This window comes from Chrysoperla carnea, chromosome 5, assembly GCF_905475395.1.
Source record: "Chrysoperla carnea chromosome 5, inChrCarn1.1, whole genome shotgun sequence".
NCBI classification, from domain to species: domain Eukaryota; kingdom Metazoa; phylum Arthropoda; class Insecta; order Neuroptera; family Chrysopidae; genus Chrysoperla; species Chrysoperla carnea.
In genome coordinates this window covers 52,088,979-52,105,861 of record NC_058341.1, presented here as the reverse complement: position 1 = coordinate 52,105,861, position 16,883 = coordinate 52,088,979, and the positions used below count along the sequence as shown (strand labels likewise).

At 32.0% G+C, this 16,883-nt stretch overlaps 1 protein-coding gene across 1 annotated transcript; it reads right to left on the bottom strand.

The window, feature by feature from the left end:
* Window positions 1-1,024: 1,024 nt before the first annotated feature.
* LOC123301835 (fatty acid synthase) lies at window positions 1,025-11,928 on the bottom strand. Its single transcript, XM_044884751.1, has 9 exons — window positions 11,758-11,928; window positions 8,318-9,680; window positions 6,864-7,988; window positions 6,542-6,774; window positions 3,778-6,331; window positions 2,795-3,712; window positions 2,430-2,739; window positions 2,075-2,338; window positions 1,025-1,939 (listed from the first exon to the last, which is right to left on the bottom strand). The coding sequence occupies exons 2-9, from the start codon at window positions 9,652-9,654 to the stop codon at window positions 1,592-1,594; spliced, it is 7,089 nt and encodes a 2,362-aa protein (XP_044740686.1). The 5' UTR covers window positions 9,655-9,680; window positions 11,758-11,928; the 3' UTR covers window positions 1,025-1,591.
* Window positions 11,929-16,883: the final 4,955 nt, after the last annotated feature.

Here is a 16,883-nt window from a genome sequence, read left to right as displayed (position 1 = left end):
ATTCTCTCTTTAATTGTTTGTTGTAGAAAGAAGTAGTTAATTTATTTGATTTTTTTTTTTTCATTTAACAGACAAATAAATGTTTTATGTAAAGAATATGTTTTGTTTCTTTAGTTTAATATCTAAACCATGGTATGATTTTAATTGAATAATAGAAAATATAAAAACAATTACGAGCAGCATAGTCCCGTCAGGAAAACTCTATTTCCCCCTCATTATATTCTTTGTGTGCAAAGGAGGTGGAAGGAACCTCTAAATTGATCGCACCGCTGTTCTCTTATGAAATTTTCAATAAAAGGCAGATTCTATTTAAAATATGACTATTTTTCAATTGTTGGCATATAAATTGGTATAGCAAATGTCAAATAAAAATTATTGAACAATAACAATTAGTTAAACTTGTTGCATTAAAAATTGTTAAAATTAAACACGAAATTACATAAATAATATTTTAAAAAGTAAATTAACATAACTACTTTTCATTGAAATGGGATTTTGTGTTTTCTAGATTTTGAAAACAGTAAATATCTAAATAAAAGAGAAATTTAGAAAATTTTCAGAGGTGTACAAATCCTTAATAATCATGAAAGAACATGTTTTTTATTCAAGAAAAGGGGATTTGAAAGTTTACACCACCGAAAAGCACATTGATGTCACTAACCATACCTATATACTCATTTTAGAGCCTCTGTAACTTAATTTGGAGAGGCTGTGCAGATGTTGACACCCCACGAAAGGCACACTCTTGACACTAACCCAATCTTCATGCCCAATTTCAATCCTCTAATTCAATTTACAGAGGCTGTATAGATGTTTAAAGTCATAAAAAAAATATTTTTCAACATATAAAAAGAGTAAGGGGTCTGGAAAGCTACTACCACGAAAAGCCACATTCTTAACACTAAACAAGTTATGATTTACGATCGAACACCAGTCCTTCCAGTTGCCATAACCACTCGGCCACTAACCTTAAACTAACTCAAGCCTACAATTTTAGAAGATGTGCGCAAAAAAAAATTGAGAATTTATTAATAATTGATTTATTTAAATTAATTTACAATGCCATTAACGATGGTACAACATTAATGTGATAATATACTAAAATTTATTTAATTAATTAAAGATCTACAAATATCTTAAAACATATTTTGTTTCCACGATCATAGTTACATTAGGATTCTCATGATAGCCTCATCGACATTTATGTTATGAAAGTGTGATTTAAAGTGGTAGATAAAATGTTAAAATCGTATTTATTAATTACTAGTTTTAATGATTTGATTATAATAAAAAAGAAAAAACTTGCACAAATACCGAAAATCAGAAAATCGGCAATCTTATAGAATGAAAAATGAATGAGGCAGTGGTCTGGAACGTCACGAAATAATTATTGCTTGCTTGATTGTTTGCAGATCTTAAATCATCAAAAATAACATATCCTTTCTATGCACATGGAATGATTGATTATATGCTTAGAACGATAACTAACTACCCTGTGATATTTCACATCAGAAGAGGCAATGAAAAAAACCTATACACAAGAACTATGATTGTGAAAACGAGCCCCTAACACAGTAATTTAATTTGATCATTAATATCCAAAATAATTATTAATTAATGTTGGTAATTTTGCATTATCAATAATTGTAAAATGATTACCTTCCAAATATATAATTGGTATTTGATTTTCTGTAAATGTACCTAACTCATAATCTTCTTTTGCATCATGCACAGTGGGTATTTGTGGTCGGATCAATGTAATTGGTGCTTTAATTTTCCGGGATAAATCTGGTTCATAATCAGCTAATGCCTTGAAACGCGCTAAACCACCATTACATAATGCTCGTTGGTATTCTGGCGAATATTTAGAATCTTGTGGTACTCGTTGTAAGAATAATTCCACCTTTGATGGCCAGTCGTTTAATGTTTCTAAATCAGACTGTTAATAAAAAAGATTACAATTAATAATTTTATTTGGATTATGGAAATGTAAGCAAAAAGCTTCTTTGCTACCCTTTTTCGCAGCAAAAAAAGCAATTTATAGATTTAAAACAAATAGATAGAGATTATTTACCTTTAACTCTGCTAAATTAATAGGTGCAAGTCCGCTCATGATAGCACAAAGAATTGCAGTTTGTAATTGATGTTCCGTAATGCCACCCGTAACTTGATTATTCAACAATGCTTTCAATACAGATGGTGCACCATCGATGAATAATAATTTGCCTTTATAGCCAGTAGCTTCTAATTTCAATGCTAATTCGATTGCTATTAAACTACCGTATGAATATGCTACGATCGTAAAATCTTGACCTGGTTTCAGATTTGATACGATAACCTGCAAAATATTAATACTCAATTTAGAGAAAAAGTTTATTAAGGAGTCAACGAAATGCCTGCAATCATTTTTTGTCATAAGCTAGACTAACCGGATATAATGAATCAGCCATTGATTCAATTGTACTAGTAACGTTTTCATAGCCAGTTTGTAAGCAAAGTGTATTTGGTCGTAAATTCTTGCTAAGGTTTTCAAATATAGATGCTTGTCCTTCAATTCCAGGTAATAAGAATAGTGGAGGTGCTCCCTCCTCAACGTCATTCTTACTTGATAAATGCACTAGTGGAATTTCTGATGTCTTTTCATCACCCAGCGCTCGGAATAAGGCTGCAATTCCATCAGCTGTACTTTGATTTTCTACTGATTGATTTGCTTCTTGTGAATTTTGAATTTCTTGCAATCTGAAATGAAATTTATATTAATTTGGTTTTAGAATTCAATTGTTTTCTAACGTACTTTGCAAATGTTAAGGTTCGAATGTCTTGAACTGTTAAGAACACTTCATATTCTCGTTCTAGAGTTTGTTTGATTTCTACAGCCATCATAGAATCCATTCCCAGTTCGGCTAGATTCGAATGCATACTAACAGTCTTAATGTCCCGAAGACCCATAATATTAACTACACATTCAACTATACTTTCCCCAGAACCAGATCCTGCTTTCTTCTCTGCTACAACCATACTTGATACCACAGGTGCTTCTTGTTTTATGAACATATCCAAAACGTCTAAACAACTGCTAAGTTTTTGTTGTAAAGTTCCACCAATTTCTAAAATGGCATCATTATCTTGCATATCAGCTACAAGACCAACTTCTCCAATTGCACCCCATTGTACTGCCAACGCGGGTAAACCATCGGCATTACGTTGTTCGCAAATACGTTCCATTACTGAATTCGCCATACCATAATTTGTTTGGCCAGCGTTACCTCGCCCACAAGACACACTTGAGAATACCACAAAGTGTTGTAATTCAGGGCACATTTTACGACTTACTCTATCTAAATTGATTGTACCCTGTGCTTTACCACGGAATGAAGTTTGGAAATTTTCAACTGTTTGATTTTCTAAAATTGCGTCACGTAACACTACAGCTAAATTAAAGATACCGTTCACTGGTCCCATTAATTTGGCTGTGTGTAATAAACTTGTACATCCTTCCACAGTTGAAATATCTGCAGTCGATACTTTTATTTGTACACCATGTTCGCGCCATTTCTTTATTCGTAATGCTTGATATCCTTTAACAACTCCATTTCGGGATGATAGAACTACTTTACGTGCTCCACGAGTTAATAACCAGTGAGTCAATTCCATTCCAAAACCACCAAGGCCACCAACGATGACGTAACTATGTTCTGGATTACAATACAATCTGAAAATATAAAAAAAGGTTTATGATATTTTACCAGGAGGTAAAGGTAATTCATTGAAACATACTTTGGAATGGCAGAAACTAATCGATCTCTAGCAATTAGTGTTTTTTGAGGTTCTTCTGGGCGAATATTAATTAATACTTTTCCAATATGTTTTCCTGCAGCCATATAACGGAATGCTTGTTCTACTTCATCTTCAGCGAAAATAGTACGAACTAATGGCTTAACTGCGCCGCTGATAACACCATCTTCAATAAGCTTCCGGATACTACGTTTTTTTTCTGGTTGTGCGTGGAATATATTATCTAACATAATGCCATGGAAAGAAACTTCTTTTAAGAATATTTGCATTCCAAGTGGGTTATTATTTGATAAATCGAATTTTCCAATTTCCAAAAACTTTCCACCAACTGCCAAACATCTTACAGATGCTTGTAATTTTTCTTCAGCCAATGAATTTAAAACAATATCTACACCAGCGCCTTGAGTTTCACGCATAATCATTTGCTCAAATGAAGTATCACGAGAATTACCAATGTGGCCTTCAGGTATTTGAGGGAAATTCTGGCGAATAAATTCACGTTTTTCTGGTGTACCCACAGTTGTAAATACTGTGCAGCCATAATACAAGGCTATATTTATTGCAGCTTGTCCTACACCTCCAGTTCCAGCATGAATTAATATACTTTGACCTTTTTTCAAATTGGCTGTATCAATCAAAGCGTAATACACTGTGCCATAGACAACAGGTACAGTAGCAGCATCTTCTAATGACCATGATTCGGGGATGGCCCACATCATGTCAGGATCTGACACAACACGAGTAGCCAACGCACCGCTTCCTACCATACCCATAACACGGACGCCCTTGTGATTTCTTCCAGAAAATTCTAACCCTTGAACACATCCATGTGAGAAGAAATCTTGTTTAATAAAATCGGAACCCAATTTTCCTGTTGCCGTCATAACATCACGGAAATTAAGAGCAGCATAATAAATATCAACAAGAGTTTCGTTGCCATCGGCAGTAAGTGGTCCCTCGAGCCATGTCATACTTGATAAATCACCTCGTGTTAATACATTAACATAAGCATGTTTGGTTAATACACTTTGTGGTTCGATTTGTAAATGACGGTAACTACCCCATTGACCATTCTTGTACACATTCACTGCTAATTGTTTGTCTAATTGTGTTTTATAAAATGGTAGGTTTGCATCAAAGACTGGTGCATCATTGCTTGCAATTAACACAGCACGAGCAAATTCACCACCAGGTTCTTTCCTCAAGCAATTAATTAAACCCATTAATCCATTTAACGGTTCATTTTGACAATATAACAAAACTGGTTTTGATTCTTTAACTAGTTCTTTCAATTCTTCCAACCATGAGAATGCAGTTGCGTCACTGATTTTCACACAGATAGGCTCAATTGGTTCTTTCTTTACTCTTAACAAAACAAGCTTTTCTATTTCCGTTACAGCTTCTGCTAAAATATCGTAGCCTTCAGGTGTAGTTGATTCCTCCATCGAACTTTCTCTTGAAATGATATATCCACCTTCTTTTAAAATACCTTTAGCCTCATTTAATGCTTCAGGCCGACTGAGTAAATCAAAATCGACAACAAACATTACATTCGATTCAGATGATAATTCCTTGTCTTCAATAGTTACAGTTTTTGGTACATCCAGCTCCCGGCTAGAAATAACAATGATTTCTGCTTGTATTAATGGTAAATCTCCTAAAACGGACAAAACAGTAGCTGCTAAAGGATCTTCAATACCGTTATCTACTTCAACAACTTTCACTTTGATAGCTGGTGAATTGTCAAGTGCCAAATGTACACATACGCGAATTGCATCAACAACTGAAAGTTGATCTGGATTAATAAATGGTACAAACTCCTGTTTTTCCAAAACAGGTTCTCCTAATGGTTTTCTACGGCCAATTGAATTAGCTTTAAGACCACGAATTTCAATACCGCCAGCCTTTAAAACGCCAAGTTCCCTATAGAAATAGGCATCCACAAATTTTTGAGAATTTTCTTCTTCGCTAACCGATTGGATCATTTCAACATGCTTTTTCGGATCGATGACAAGACGTTGTATACTAGTTGGTACAAATAATCCTCGTGATTCTTCATGTAAAATTTGTAATTGTAATAAATTATCCATAAATGCAACATAATTATAGTCCCAGTTAATTTTAGCAACTGTTCCACTAATATCACATTCAATAACACCCCTAAATTGATCTCGATAGTTGTAGCCACGAAGACGAAGTTCCTTATAAATATCACGTGTGGTTAATGGAATAATGTCATTACCAACCACTGGAGATAAGGGTGGTAAATTCAAAAATTCTTTAGTTGTATTATCAACACATTTTATATTTCCGGTTACTACAGCTGTGTCTCCTTCGATTACTTCAAAGTTACCAGTACCTTTTTGAATCATAACAGTAAATTCGATTTCGCCACCATCCTTGGGAACATTTGTGGCTCGGATGAAACGGACATCCTCAAATACAACTGAGAAATCTTCTATTACATCACCGGTCATTGAGGCAAATGATTCGTTTACCAAGTATATGTATCCGGTAGCAGGGAATAGATTGCGACCTAAGCAAAAACAAACGCCAAAATTAATTAATTAATAATAAACAAATTCAATTATTAATTATAAACTAAATTAATTAATAAATAAACTAAATTATTAATTATTATTCTCAGGGAATTTAAATTTATTTGTTTCATAATAAACGTCCTTGATGTTAAAATTAAAATGTGCAGGATTTTTGGAATCCTTGAATAGCCCTCTATTTCACTTACCATCTATAACGTGACCGGTTATAAATTTCCAATTAGAATTTTCATTAACACGAATTGTAACATCCCGTTCTCCGGATTTCAATTTCTTCTTTTTCTCGAAAATAGCCACTGTCCAATCTTCTGTATGTTCCCATTTTACTAAAGGTGAGATCATTGGTGTACCACGACTTACTGGAAAACTAATACGTGGATAAATTGCAGATACTTGAGGCTGTAAGCCTTGCATATACAATCTGAAAAGAATGAAAGAAGCCTTAATCACCATCTACAATACAAATAAGCCATAAATATATACTTTGGAGAAGGAAAAACTTTTACTTACTTTCCTATAGCATTAAGCAAAACAACAGTATTATCCTTTCCACGCTGTGTTAATGGAACATTAATTACAGTTGAAGGTAGCGACCGACGTAAAATAGCTTGTAGCAACCCATGAGGTGCAATTTCAATTGCAATAGCATTACTTTGAATGGCACGTGAACTTTCTTCGAATAACACGGGATTTAATAAATTGTTTGTATGATATTCAGCTGAACTATATCTAGCATCGTCTGTAGTTTGTTTTTCTGGTGGTACTGATGATGTAACCCATTTTTCTGACCTTGCTTTTGGTTCTGGAATTACTTTTTTCAATTCTCTCAACAACCTTGGTCCAGCGCCAGCAATATATCGCGAATGGTATGCAATATTTGAGGCATTTACTTCACGAGCAAATATACCTTTGGATTGAAGCTCAGCAACAAATGTTTTCATTACTTCCGCTGGTCCAGAAATGGTACTGCTATCAGCACTATTATGACACGCAACATCAATTTCCGGTGGGCATAACTCTTTAATTTCTTTGTAACCCAAACCAACGGCAGCCATACTACCAAGAATTAATTCAGTTTCAATACTAGCTAATCCACGAGAGTATGCAGCTAAAATCATTTGCTCTGCTGTAAAACATCCATCAGCGTATGCACAACCCAATTCACCTACAGAATGACCAATTATGTGATCTGGTACGATTCCTAAGGCTGTTAATACATCAACCAATGCAATTTGTATTGCAGCAATTCCAACAAAAGAATGTAAAATATTGTCAAACATATGTGGGTCTGGATCAGTTAAAATTTTTATTAGATCCACACCTTTCGGTTTTAATACATCATGACATTTTTGTATAGCTGCTGCACATATTGGTATTTTCATTAAAGATGCGCCCATTCCTGGCCATTGTGAGCCCATACCACTGAATACAAACCATATTGGTCTTTTTTCACCAGAATAATGATCAGATTCCCTTGTAAGTACAGTTGGTTCCCCCTTTTGGAGTAAAGTATATCCACGATATATATGGCTAGGAATTTCTAATTTATGAACTTCATGCAATAATCCAACAAATTCTGCATCTAATGGCCTGCTTGCTAAATCATCAATAATAGCATTCACAGCAGCTAAAGTTCTAAAAAGCAGAAAAAGTAATGAAATAGTATTTTACAATAATCCGTCTATTTTCTACGTTCGAGTACGAAATTTTACAATTTAGTTTTCTATATATAAGTTTGTATTTGCAAAAAAGAAGGGTATCGTAATTGAGTCAAAGAAAAAAATTGTAACCGCGTTTCAAAGAACATAGAAATCGTAAAAAGAAAAAAAAATTGTAACTATATACGACATACGCAATGATTTTCTCAAATGCTATTAAAGATAGAAGATTTAACTTAATGGTAACTCCTAATGGAGGATCTGGTCTTATGATCTTAAAGCTTACTTGACATAACAAATAATTACCTTCCTGAAACGGGTACTAATCGTGGAATATCATCATCAGGAAGACCATTATTAACTTTTTCTTTTACGTTGCGTCTGAGCAATGCATGCGCATTAGCGCCTCCAAAACCAAAACTATTAATACCAACTAAATCACCGTCTAACGGAGTTTTTTCAGATACTACCTCTAATCGTCCCTCTACTAATCCAGCAATATCTTGGCGTGGCTTATTAAAATGTAAATTTGGGGGAATAAAACCAGTTTCAAATGCAATAATTACTTTTGTAATTGAACATACACCTGAAGCAGGCTCAGAATGACCAATATTGGATTTGATTGAACCAATTTTCAACGGAGTTTTGCGATTTTTACAAAATACATTATCAATTGCATAACATTCTTCTGGATCACCGACCCGTGTACCCGTACCATGAGCCTCCATGTAAGCTAAACTCTCTGGTGGTATTTGACAATCTTCATAAAATGTTTGTAATAATTCACGTTGTAGTTTACCAGATGGATATGTGATACCTTCGGGTTTATAGCCATCACAATTTGTTTTTGCATAAATCACAGTACCATAATTTCTCCTTGCGTCTTTTGCTTTTTGTAAGAAAATACATGATATTGCTTCAGATCGTACATAACCAGAACCATCGTTATCAAAAGCTCGACATTTTCCTTCGGCACTTAACACTCCAAGACGTGCGAATTGTAATGTTACATATGGAGTTAAACACAAATTTGATCCTCCAACAATTGCACTATCACATAGACCATCTCGTATTGCCCGGAATGCGTTCTCTAAAGCAAACATTGAACTCGAACAAGCTGTATCAATACTGTACGATGGTCCTGTACACCCTAGCCAATAACTAATACGATTAGCGTACATAGCCCGACTGCATCCAGTAATACCAAAACCATCGATTTGAATTTTTTCATAAAACCATGTTTTTTCTGACTCAGAAAAACATGTACCTATGAATACACCACAATTTGAATCACGTAGTTCTTTTGGATGTACCCCAGCATCGACAATTGCCTCATATGCTTTTTCCATCAACATCCGGCACATAGGGTCCATTGAGAATGCCTGTTTATAATGTACTCCAAAAAAACTAGCATCAAATTTTTCAATATTCAATAGTTTTCCACATCTAGGTGGAATTTCTGGGTGATCTGTGACAAAACGACGATCATCAGCTGTTACTAAATCGACTTTATTGAATAAATTATCAGCAAAATGATAAACATTTTCGGAATCAGGATAATATCCAGATAAACCAGTTATTACGATTTCTTCACCTGGTGGTGGGTGGGCAAGGCGAACTCCGGGTGGTACTTCAGTAGACATTTTTTTGAATTATATGAGAATATTACCTAAAATACCAAAAAAAAATTGTCAAACGGTAATAATTCAAAAAATATTGTTAAATTAATAATTCAAAATCATTATTATTACAAGTCATTCTTAATTTAAATACAAATAATTGATTAAATTAAAACAATAGGTTTACGAATTTTTAATTTTGAAGTTCATTACAATGCAAAATTTATTCAATTATTCAATAGTTTTTTAATGTTTACTTTAGATTTCCTGCAATTTCAATGACGGGGGTGGTAAAAATAAAAATGGAAAAATTATAAAGAAAAAAATGAATGGAAATTTAATTAACAGTTTTTATTTTACTATAATAACTCTTAGAGTATAGTCGCAGCGAAAAAAATTTTTTTTTATCTAGGAAAATTAAGTTATTTTACAAAATAAATTACCATCCCATTATTTTTTATATGTTAATATTAAATTAAAAATTAAATGAAAATGCAAATAAAGAATAGACAAGACGCATGAGTATTAGTTGAATAAATCTGGCATAAAAGGTTCAATAATAAATTTTTACATCTAGTGATTATTTAAATAAATTTTTATACCATGTATATGAAAAATACCAAGGTATACTAAGTTTAGTCCCAAGTTTGTTACGCTTAAAAGTTTGATGCTATTAACAAAATTTTGGTATAGATGTTCATAAAATCACTTAATTAGTCCATTTCCGGTTGTTTATCTGTTCTCTGTCGTCTGTCATCTCTCTGTCTGTCCGTCTATCATCACGAATACTCAAAAACGAAAAGAGATATCAAGCTGAAATTTATTTATTATAGCATGCTGAGGACGTAAAAAGTGAGGTCGAGCTCGTAAATGAGCAACATAGGTCAATTGGGTCTTGAGTCCGTAGGACCCATCTTGTAAACCGTTAGAGATAGAACAAAAGTTGAAATGTGAAAAATATTTCTTATGAAAAAAATAAACAATTTTTGTTCGAAACATTTTTTTATAAACATCACTGTTTACCAGTCAGAGCGCAAATTGTATAGTAGGTATTTTATGGGAATATCAGATATATATATATATATATATATATATATATATATAAGTGACATGTATGTGTAATGTGACAGAGTAATCAACACTGTCTATACATGGTATTTCAACAATTAGCTCAGTCAATTGTTTGTTTTCACTTGTTTTATTATAATTTTAAAATTAAATATTAATATACCCTAATTTTCGCAAAAATCATTATTAGTCTAATGAAACATGTTTTTAGCAAAAAAATCCCGAAACTGCATTAATTTTCTCAGTTGAAGTTGGAATAATATTTTTAATTTCATCGTTATTAACAAACATTGACTTCAAAAAAATTTCCTCCATACAATATATTTATTAAATACAGAAAATATCTGTAAAACATAACATTCGTGGGCGCATTGCTTGGCTTTATTCATAAAATATTCGTTATTTGTCAAACACCGATGTTTAAATACTGACGTAAAGTACCTATTGTCGGGAGCCAACGATCTAAATACGTCTCGTATAGTTAAAGGATGAAAAATCTTTCAACCAGTTAAGCAATATTTTACATCAGTGGTAACAAAAAAGTAAATGTTTACTAATTCAGTTTCAATTAGCATTCAGATTTTTCCCTTTTTAAAAACGGGAAGATGGCTTCAAAAAAAAATTCACTCACTATGAAGTATAGATCCATTTTGGAAAAGTTGTATTCATTCAAATCGTTTGACAACTTATGAAATTTACAAAATTTAAAAAGCCTCTGAAAATTTGTTCAGGTAAAGAATCCTAAACTCGCACTAGAAACGTATCTAAGAACACTGCCTATTTAATTAACTTTTTCTTAGATTTCTTAGATTTCTTTTCTTTCATTGCCTATTTTTTAGTTGTTCCGAGTTTGGAACCCTAAGCTCGCACTTGAAACATGGCTAAGAACACTCCCCATTAAATTTCCTTCTGAAGATAGAAGAAAAAATCCAAATCGGTTCATCCGTTTAGGCGCCTACGATGCCACAGACAGACACACATAGCGGTCAAACTTATAACATCCCTTTTTTGTAATTCGGGGGTCAAAAATTACTAAAATAAGTTTAAAAAAATACTTACAATTCTCAAAACAGTAACACACAATGTCTAAAAATTATTATGAAAAATAAAATTTTGAAAGATATTTATTTGAAATAAATTTCAAAATAAATATTTGGATAATAAAATATTTCGTTAATAACTTCAATTCGATGCTTAGTAATCAAATAAAGGAGATCGCACTTTTCCACAAGCCACCAGACACTAGATTAATGACGATTATTGTAAAGCACAGTTTTTAATCTTTTTGATTTCACACGCTCAGTATAACCTTTTATTGTTTTTTCACATAAAAGGGTTTTATATTAATTCAAAAACAATATTTTAAAAGAATTCAATATACAATTTTAGTAATAAAAAATTAAATCATTTACATACTAATTTCAGTGGAATATACATACACTGGCCATTAAAAAAATCGAACCACTTAGAAAAATTAAAAACTTTAATCCAATTTTAAAAAACCCTCAACTACGGAGAATAATAATCGGCGTATCGGAATCATTTAAAGTAAGCAGGCAAAAGAGTACGCACTTATGCTTCACGAGGTTAAAAAACAACAAAATGATTAATTTTTATAATCTGTTTTGGTTTTATTCGAAAAATTATTTAATAACAAAATAAAATTATGAGTATCAACTTGCTATCTTAATAAAGTTTGGCTTAATTTGCTAAAGGTCACAATATAGAATTTGCGAAATCTTACACATAAATTAGGTGTATAAGAATCTACACATAAATCGCAAATGAATTAACCTGCAACCTCTATATATGCGGTTCATATCTCAAGCCACCAAATTTTTCAGCCCGAACACTCAATACAGTCTTCTTCTTTTCTGGTATGGATGAAACTGAAAAACGTTATTGGGAGGGGGGATTTGTTCTTACGATTTTTTTTATTTTCTTAGGGTTACAATGAAAAAATTGGAGTTTTCTCGTGGGTTTCCAGCAATTTCGCGTTTTCCAACAATTTAAGTTATCTCCAAGTTGCAAACCATTTGGCCGCAAGCTTCACTGCGTACTCTTATCTTCCGCCAACTCTTAGAACAGCTTTCGCTACAGCACATTTAAAAAATTTTATTTAAGCTTTCGAATAAAAATTTATGTTTTCTATTCCCTACGGCTTTATGTCATGTAATGATAGTTAAACCATGCAAGTATGTATGATGATACATACACCTTAATTTTTTTTCAAATCTTCTCATTCTTTCAACCCGCGAAAAAACACGGTTTGGGATGATATGCAATTTTCAGCTCTGATATAAAAAAATTATAAAGTGTAAGTTGAGTTGTTTCGAGCTCTGAACTATTTCTCACTGTTTGAAGTTAATTCAAACTTTTCCAAGTGGTGCAATTTTTTGAATGGTTAGTGTATTTTTTTTTCTGTTAATACAATAAGTACCGGAAATTCTTAACACAACATAAAGTACATGACGTAAAGTCACGTTGAAAAGGTAGTTTTTCGATTTTAATTGGCTAAACGGCAAATAAACCGTTATTTGGCAAAGAAATTCCATAAGTAGCTATACGTGGACAATTATCTATACGTGACTAGTTTATGCAAGAATATCGTGAATACTTTTTAATGATAAACGGAAATTAGTCTCGAAACGAGATGAAACGAGATCTAAACCTTCCTCACAAATATCATCTCACGTAAATTATCATCAAACAAAACTTCCAGCCAACATAATCTTATATTTCATTATGATCTTCTTGCCTCTTACGAGAACAGTATACATTGCCTAAAATCATTAGCTGGTACGAATGGCAGAATTACAATTATACAGTGGCGCTCAGATCATAGCCTCCAAACTCGAAGATCATAGCCTTCTAGCTCGACTACCTCTTGTGCATGCCGCAACTCCTTACGGATGGCATAATATGTCTCATAGTCTGCAAGATCATGCTGAAGTTTTTCGGGTGAAATGACACCCCAGAAATCATGTTATGCAACTAATATGTAAGAGTAAGTTTAAGCACCATGGCGTCAGTTTCGGGCGGTACATGTGAGTACAGGTGAGAATATGAAAATCATACCCCTTGGTATCTCACCTCTTCACCATCAAATATGTACGGCGTTGCTGGGTACCAGCTCCGCATAAGTTTTCGAAGCGAATTACATAAATGCCAAAAGCGTGCCAATCAATAAAGTACATAATTACCATCAGCCCTACATTTTATACAGAAAACGGCTTTACGTTTTATAATTTTAAATTATATAAAAAAAGTGCCACGTTTTCATTGAGCTAAAAAGTTCATTGACGTAATACTTTAAAGGTAAAATTGAAATGTTCACATTTTCAACACCTATAGCTTTCAATATTTAGCAGCTGTTTTTTTTTAACTTAACATTTGCAAAAACATTAAAAAAATAAGTCAAATACAAAAAATTGTCTCAAACCAAAGTTTGATCATTTTAAAGCCTCAATCAATGCCAAATGCATGTTTATTTTTAAGTGTGTAAGGTGGCCAACTTCCTTTTTTCAAATGGAACCCTATTTTTTTTGTAGATAATTTGGGTTTTTTTATAGGAGAAAAAAAATAACGGATATTTTTCTTGATTTCTTATGCGAGAACTATTGTTTCTTCAGAAACATCTTTTTGTATTCGATTTATTTTTGCATTTTTTCGCAAATTTCAAATTAAAAAAAAAAAAAACCCGGCATATTCATATATGGATATTATTGTTTATTTTTTTGTTTACTTTTTAGTCCAATATAATTTTGTTTTTTAAAAAGTATAATTGATAACCCCACAACTGGTTGAATATAAAACCCCAAATAAGTATTTGAAAAATTTTAATAATTTTGATCTATTAACTTGGGCGCAATTTGGCGACATTATTTCATCCCTATTTTGAAATGAAGGGACCTTAAAAGATAAAGACCTGTTGAAAACTTATTGTATGAATTTTCCGAAAGAAAAATAGACTTTATAAATAAAAAGGTCATGGTTTGAGTGTGTTGTATGGAAATGTATAATATTTTTTAATATAAAAAAAGTAAAATGCAAATTGTTTTGTATGCAAATAAATGCTTGACTAACACGTGAAAATGTTAATGAATTATTTATGCAGTTTTAAAATGGAATTTCTGTATATTTTCCCTACAGGGTTAAAAGTATTTAAAATCAAACAATGCGTACTTATTTATGTTTATTAGGTACTGATATTTTATTTTTCAAAGTATCTAGAATTTCAGAAATATTATTATATCTAGATACTTTTTACTAATTGCATTTCAATAACAGTAAAATGAATATTTTAATAATTAAATTAATATTAACGTCATTTGAAAAAAAATTCTTGATAAATATTTTTTGGAATATCAATTAGAATAATATAATTAATTTATACAGGATGATTTTTTATTATTTCCACCCTAATATTTCGTAAACAGGAAGGAAAATCAAATATGCAAAAACATGTATTTGTTAAGTTTAAAGAGGTATGAACATACAGTATTAACCTTTTCTATTTGGAAACATATTCATGATTAAACAGTGGTGAACTCCGCTATTTAAATGAAACTAAATATTTTTTTCTAGTATATTCGTATTCTTTGTCACATAAAAATCTAGTTTGTTTTGAAAATTCTCAGAATTGAATTTTTGCCGCCTATAGCTATTTTCACGTTTAAAAGTTTCCTTAGTCATAATAAACCGAAAAATCAGGAACCAAAAATTGTAACACAGGAAAACAATTTACCAAACAAGCTGCTTTTTTCACGACAAGAATAAGAATCCGTAGTTCTATTTAAAAAAAGAAGAGTTTATAAAGGAAGTTCCGGTATAAATAAAATAAAGTTCAAAAACTAAAACACCGCCGACTACAAAATCATACTGTTAAAAGTATGAAAACAAGAAAACATTTTCATATGAAATTGTTCTGATAAGTAAAATCGACATTACAGTCGGGGAACCTCTAAGATTAAAATTTTTTCCAAGGGGCGGAAAAAAAGTCCCCCGACTGTAATGACGATTTTACTTATCATAACAATTTCAGATGAAAATGATTTCTTGTTTTGATACTTTTAAGAGCGTGATTTTGTAGTCGGCGGTGTTTTAGTGGGGTTTTAGTTTATTGAACTTTATTTTGTTGTTTAGTATAGGCCAACTAACATTTTAAGAACTTTATTTTATTTAAACTGTTTTGTGGTTTTAATTCCTTGATAGATGAAGTAGAATAATATATATAGGTAGGTATGTTTGAAAAGTGCTAATTACGCCCTTCGATTTGATACCTTACACCATTTCATTAAATTAAAATATGTTTTAAGTTCATGATTTTATGTCCTCTAGAGGGTGCCATATTCAATTTTGTGTGACGTCTCATAGTCTATAACCAGCGGACGATGAAGACGCTTCGACGATATCTCATTTTTCAAATTATGATAAATAGTTTAGAAGTTATGAGGAAACAGATGAACATACATAAATACGTATATACCGGTCAAAACATAACCATAATCGCCGCCGGAGTAAAAAACTAAATATCTGCTGTATTTTCATTCGTAGGTACGTGTTTTCGCGTTTTTTATTTTTTATTTCGTTTCCATTTCTGGAATGTTTGTATGGAATTTTTTTTAAATCACCTTTTGTATAAATATTGATAAATATCGATCGATTGATTAGGTATTTTCAAACAAAAGGCTGTAAGTAGATAGAATAAATTAAAATAACAGTATTCTATTGTTTTTAATTGAAACCAGTTGAAAATCAACAATACAAACACAAATCAGTGCTGTAGTCGTAAAATCAACAAGAAGAATACAGTATATATAAACCGTAATAACCACAGGGCATAAGCTAAAATTATAATGCGTATAGGTACAATTTGTTCGATATTCAATTAGTACAAGGTATAAGCTAACTTTCTAGAGCAAACCACAGGGTAAAACGAGTGTATAAATATTCGACAGGGTAAGAAGCGGGTTCGAAAGACTTTGTTGTCCTGCCCGAACTTTGACTTGAAGTAGGTATATTCAATTGGTGGACATTTTAGTTATATGGGGAAATGCATATGCTTTATCAAACCAGAATTCAAAATCTATAGCCAGAACTTTACAGCCATATAATGCTCCGACTAAGAATTTTAATTTTTTATAAGGAATATTTAGGATTTTTTTAATGATAAGTTTAGGAAA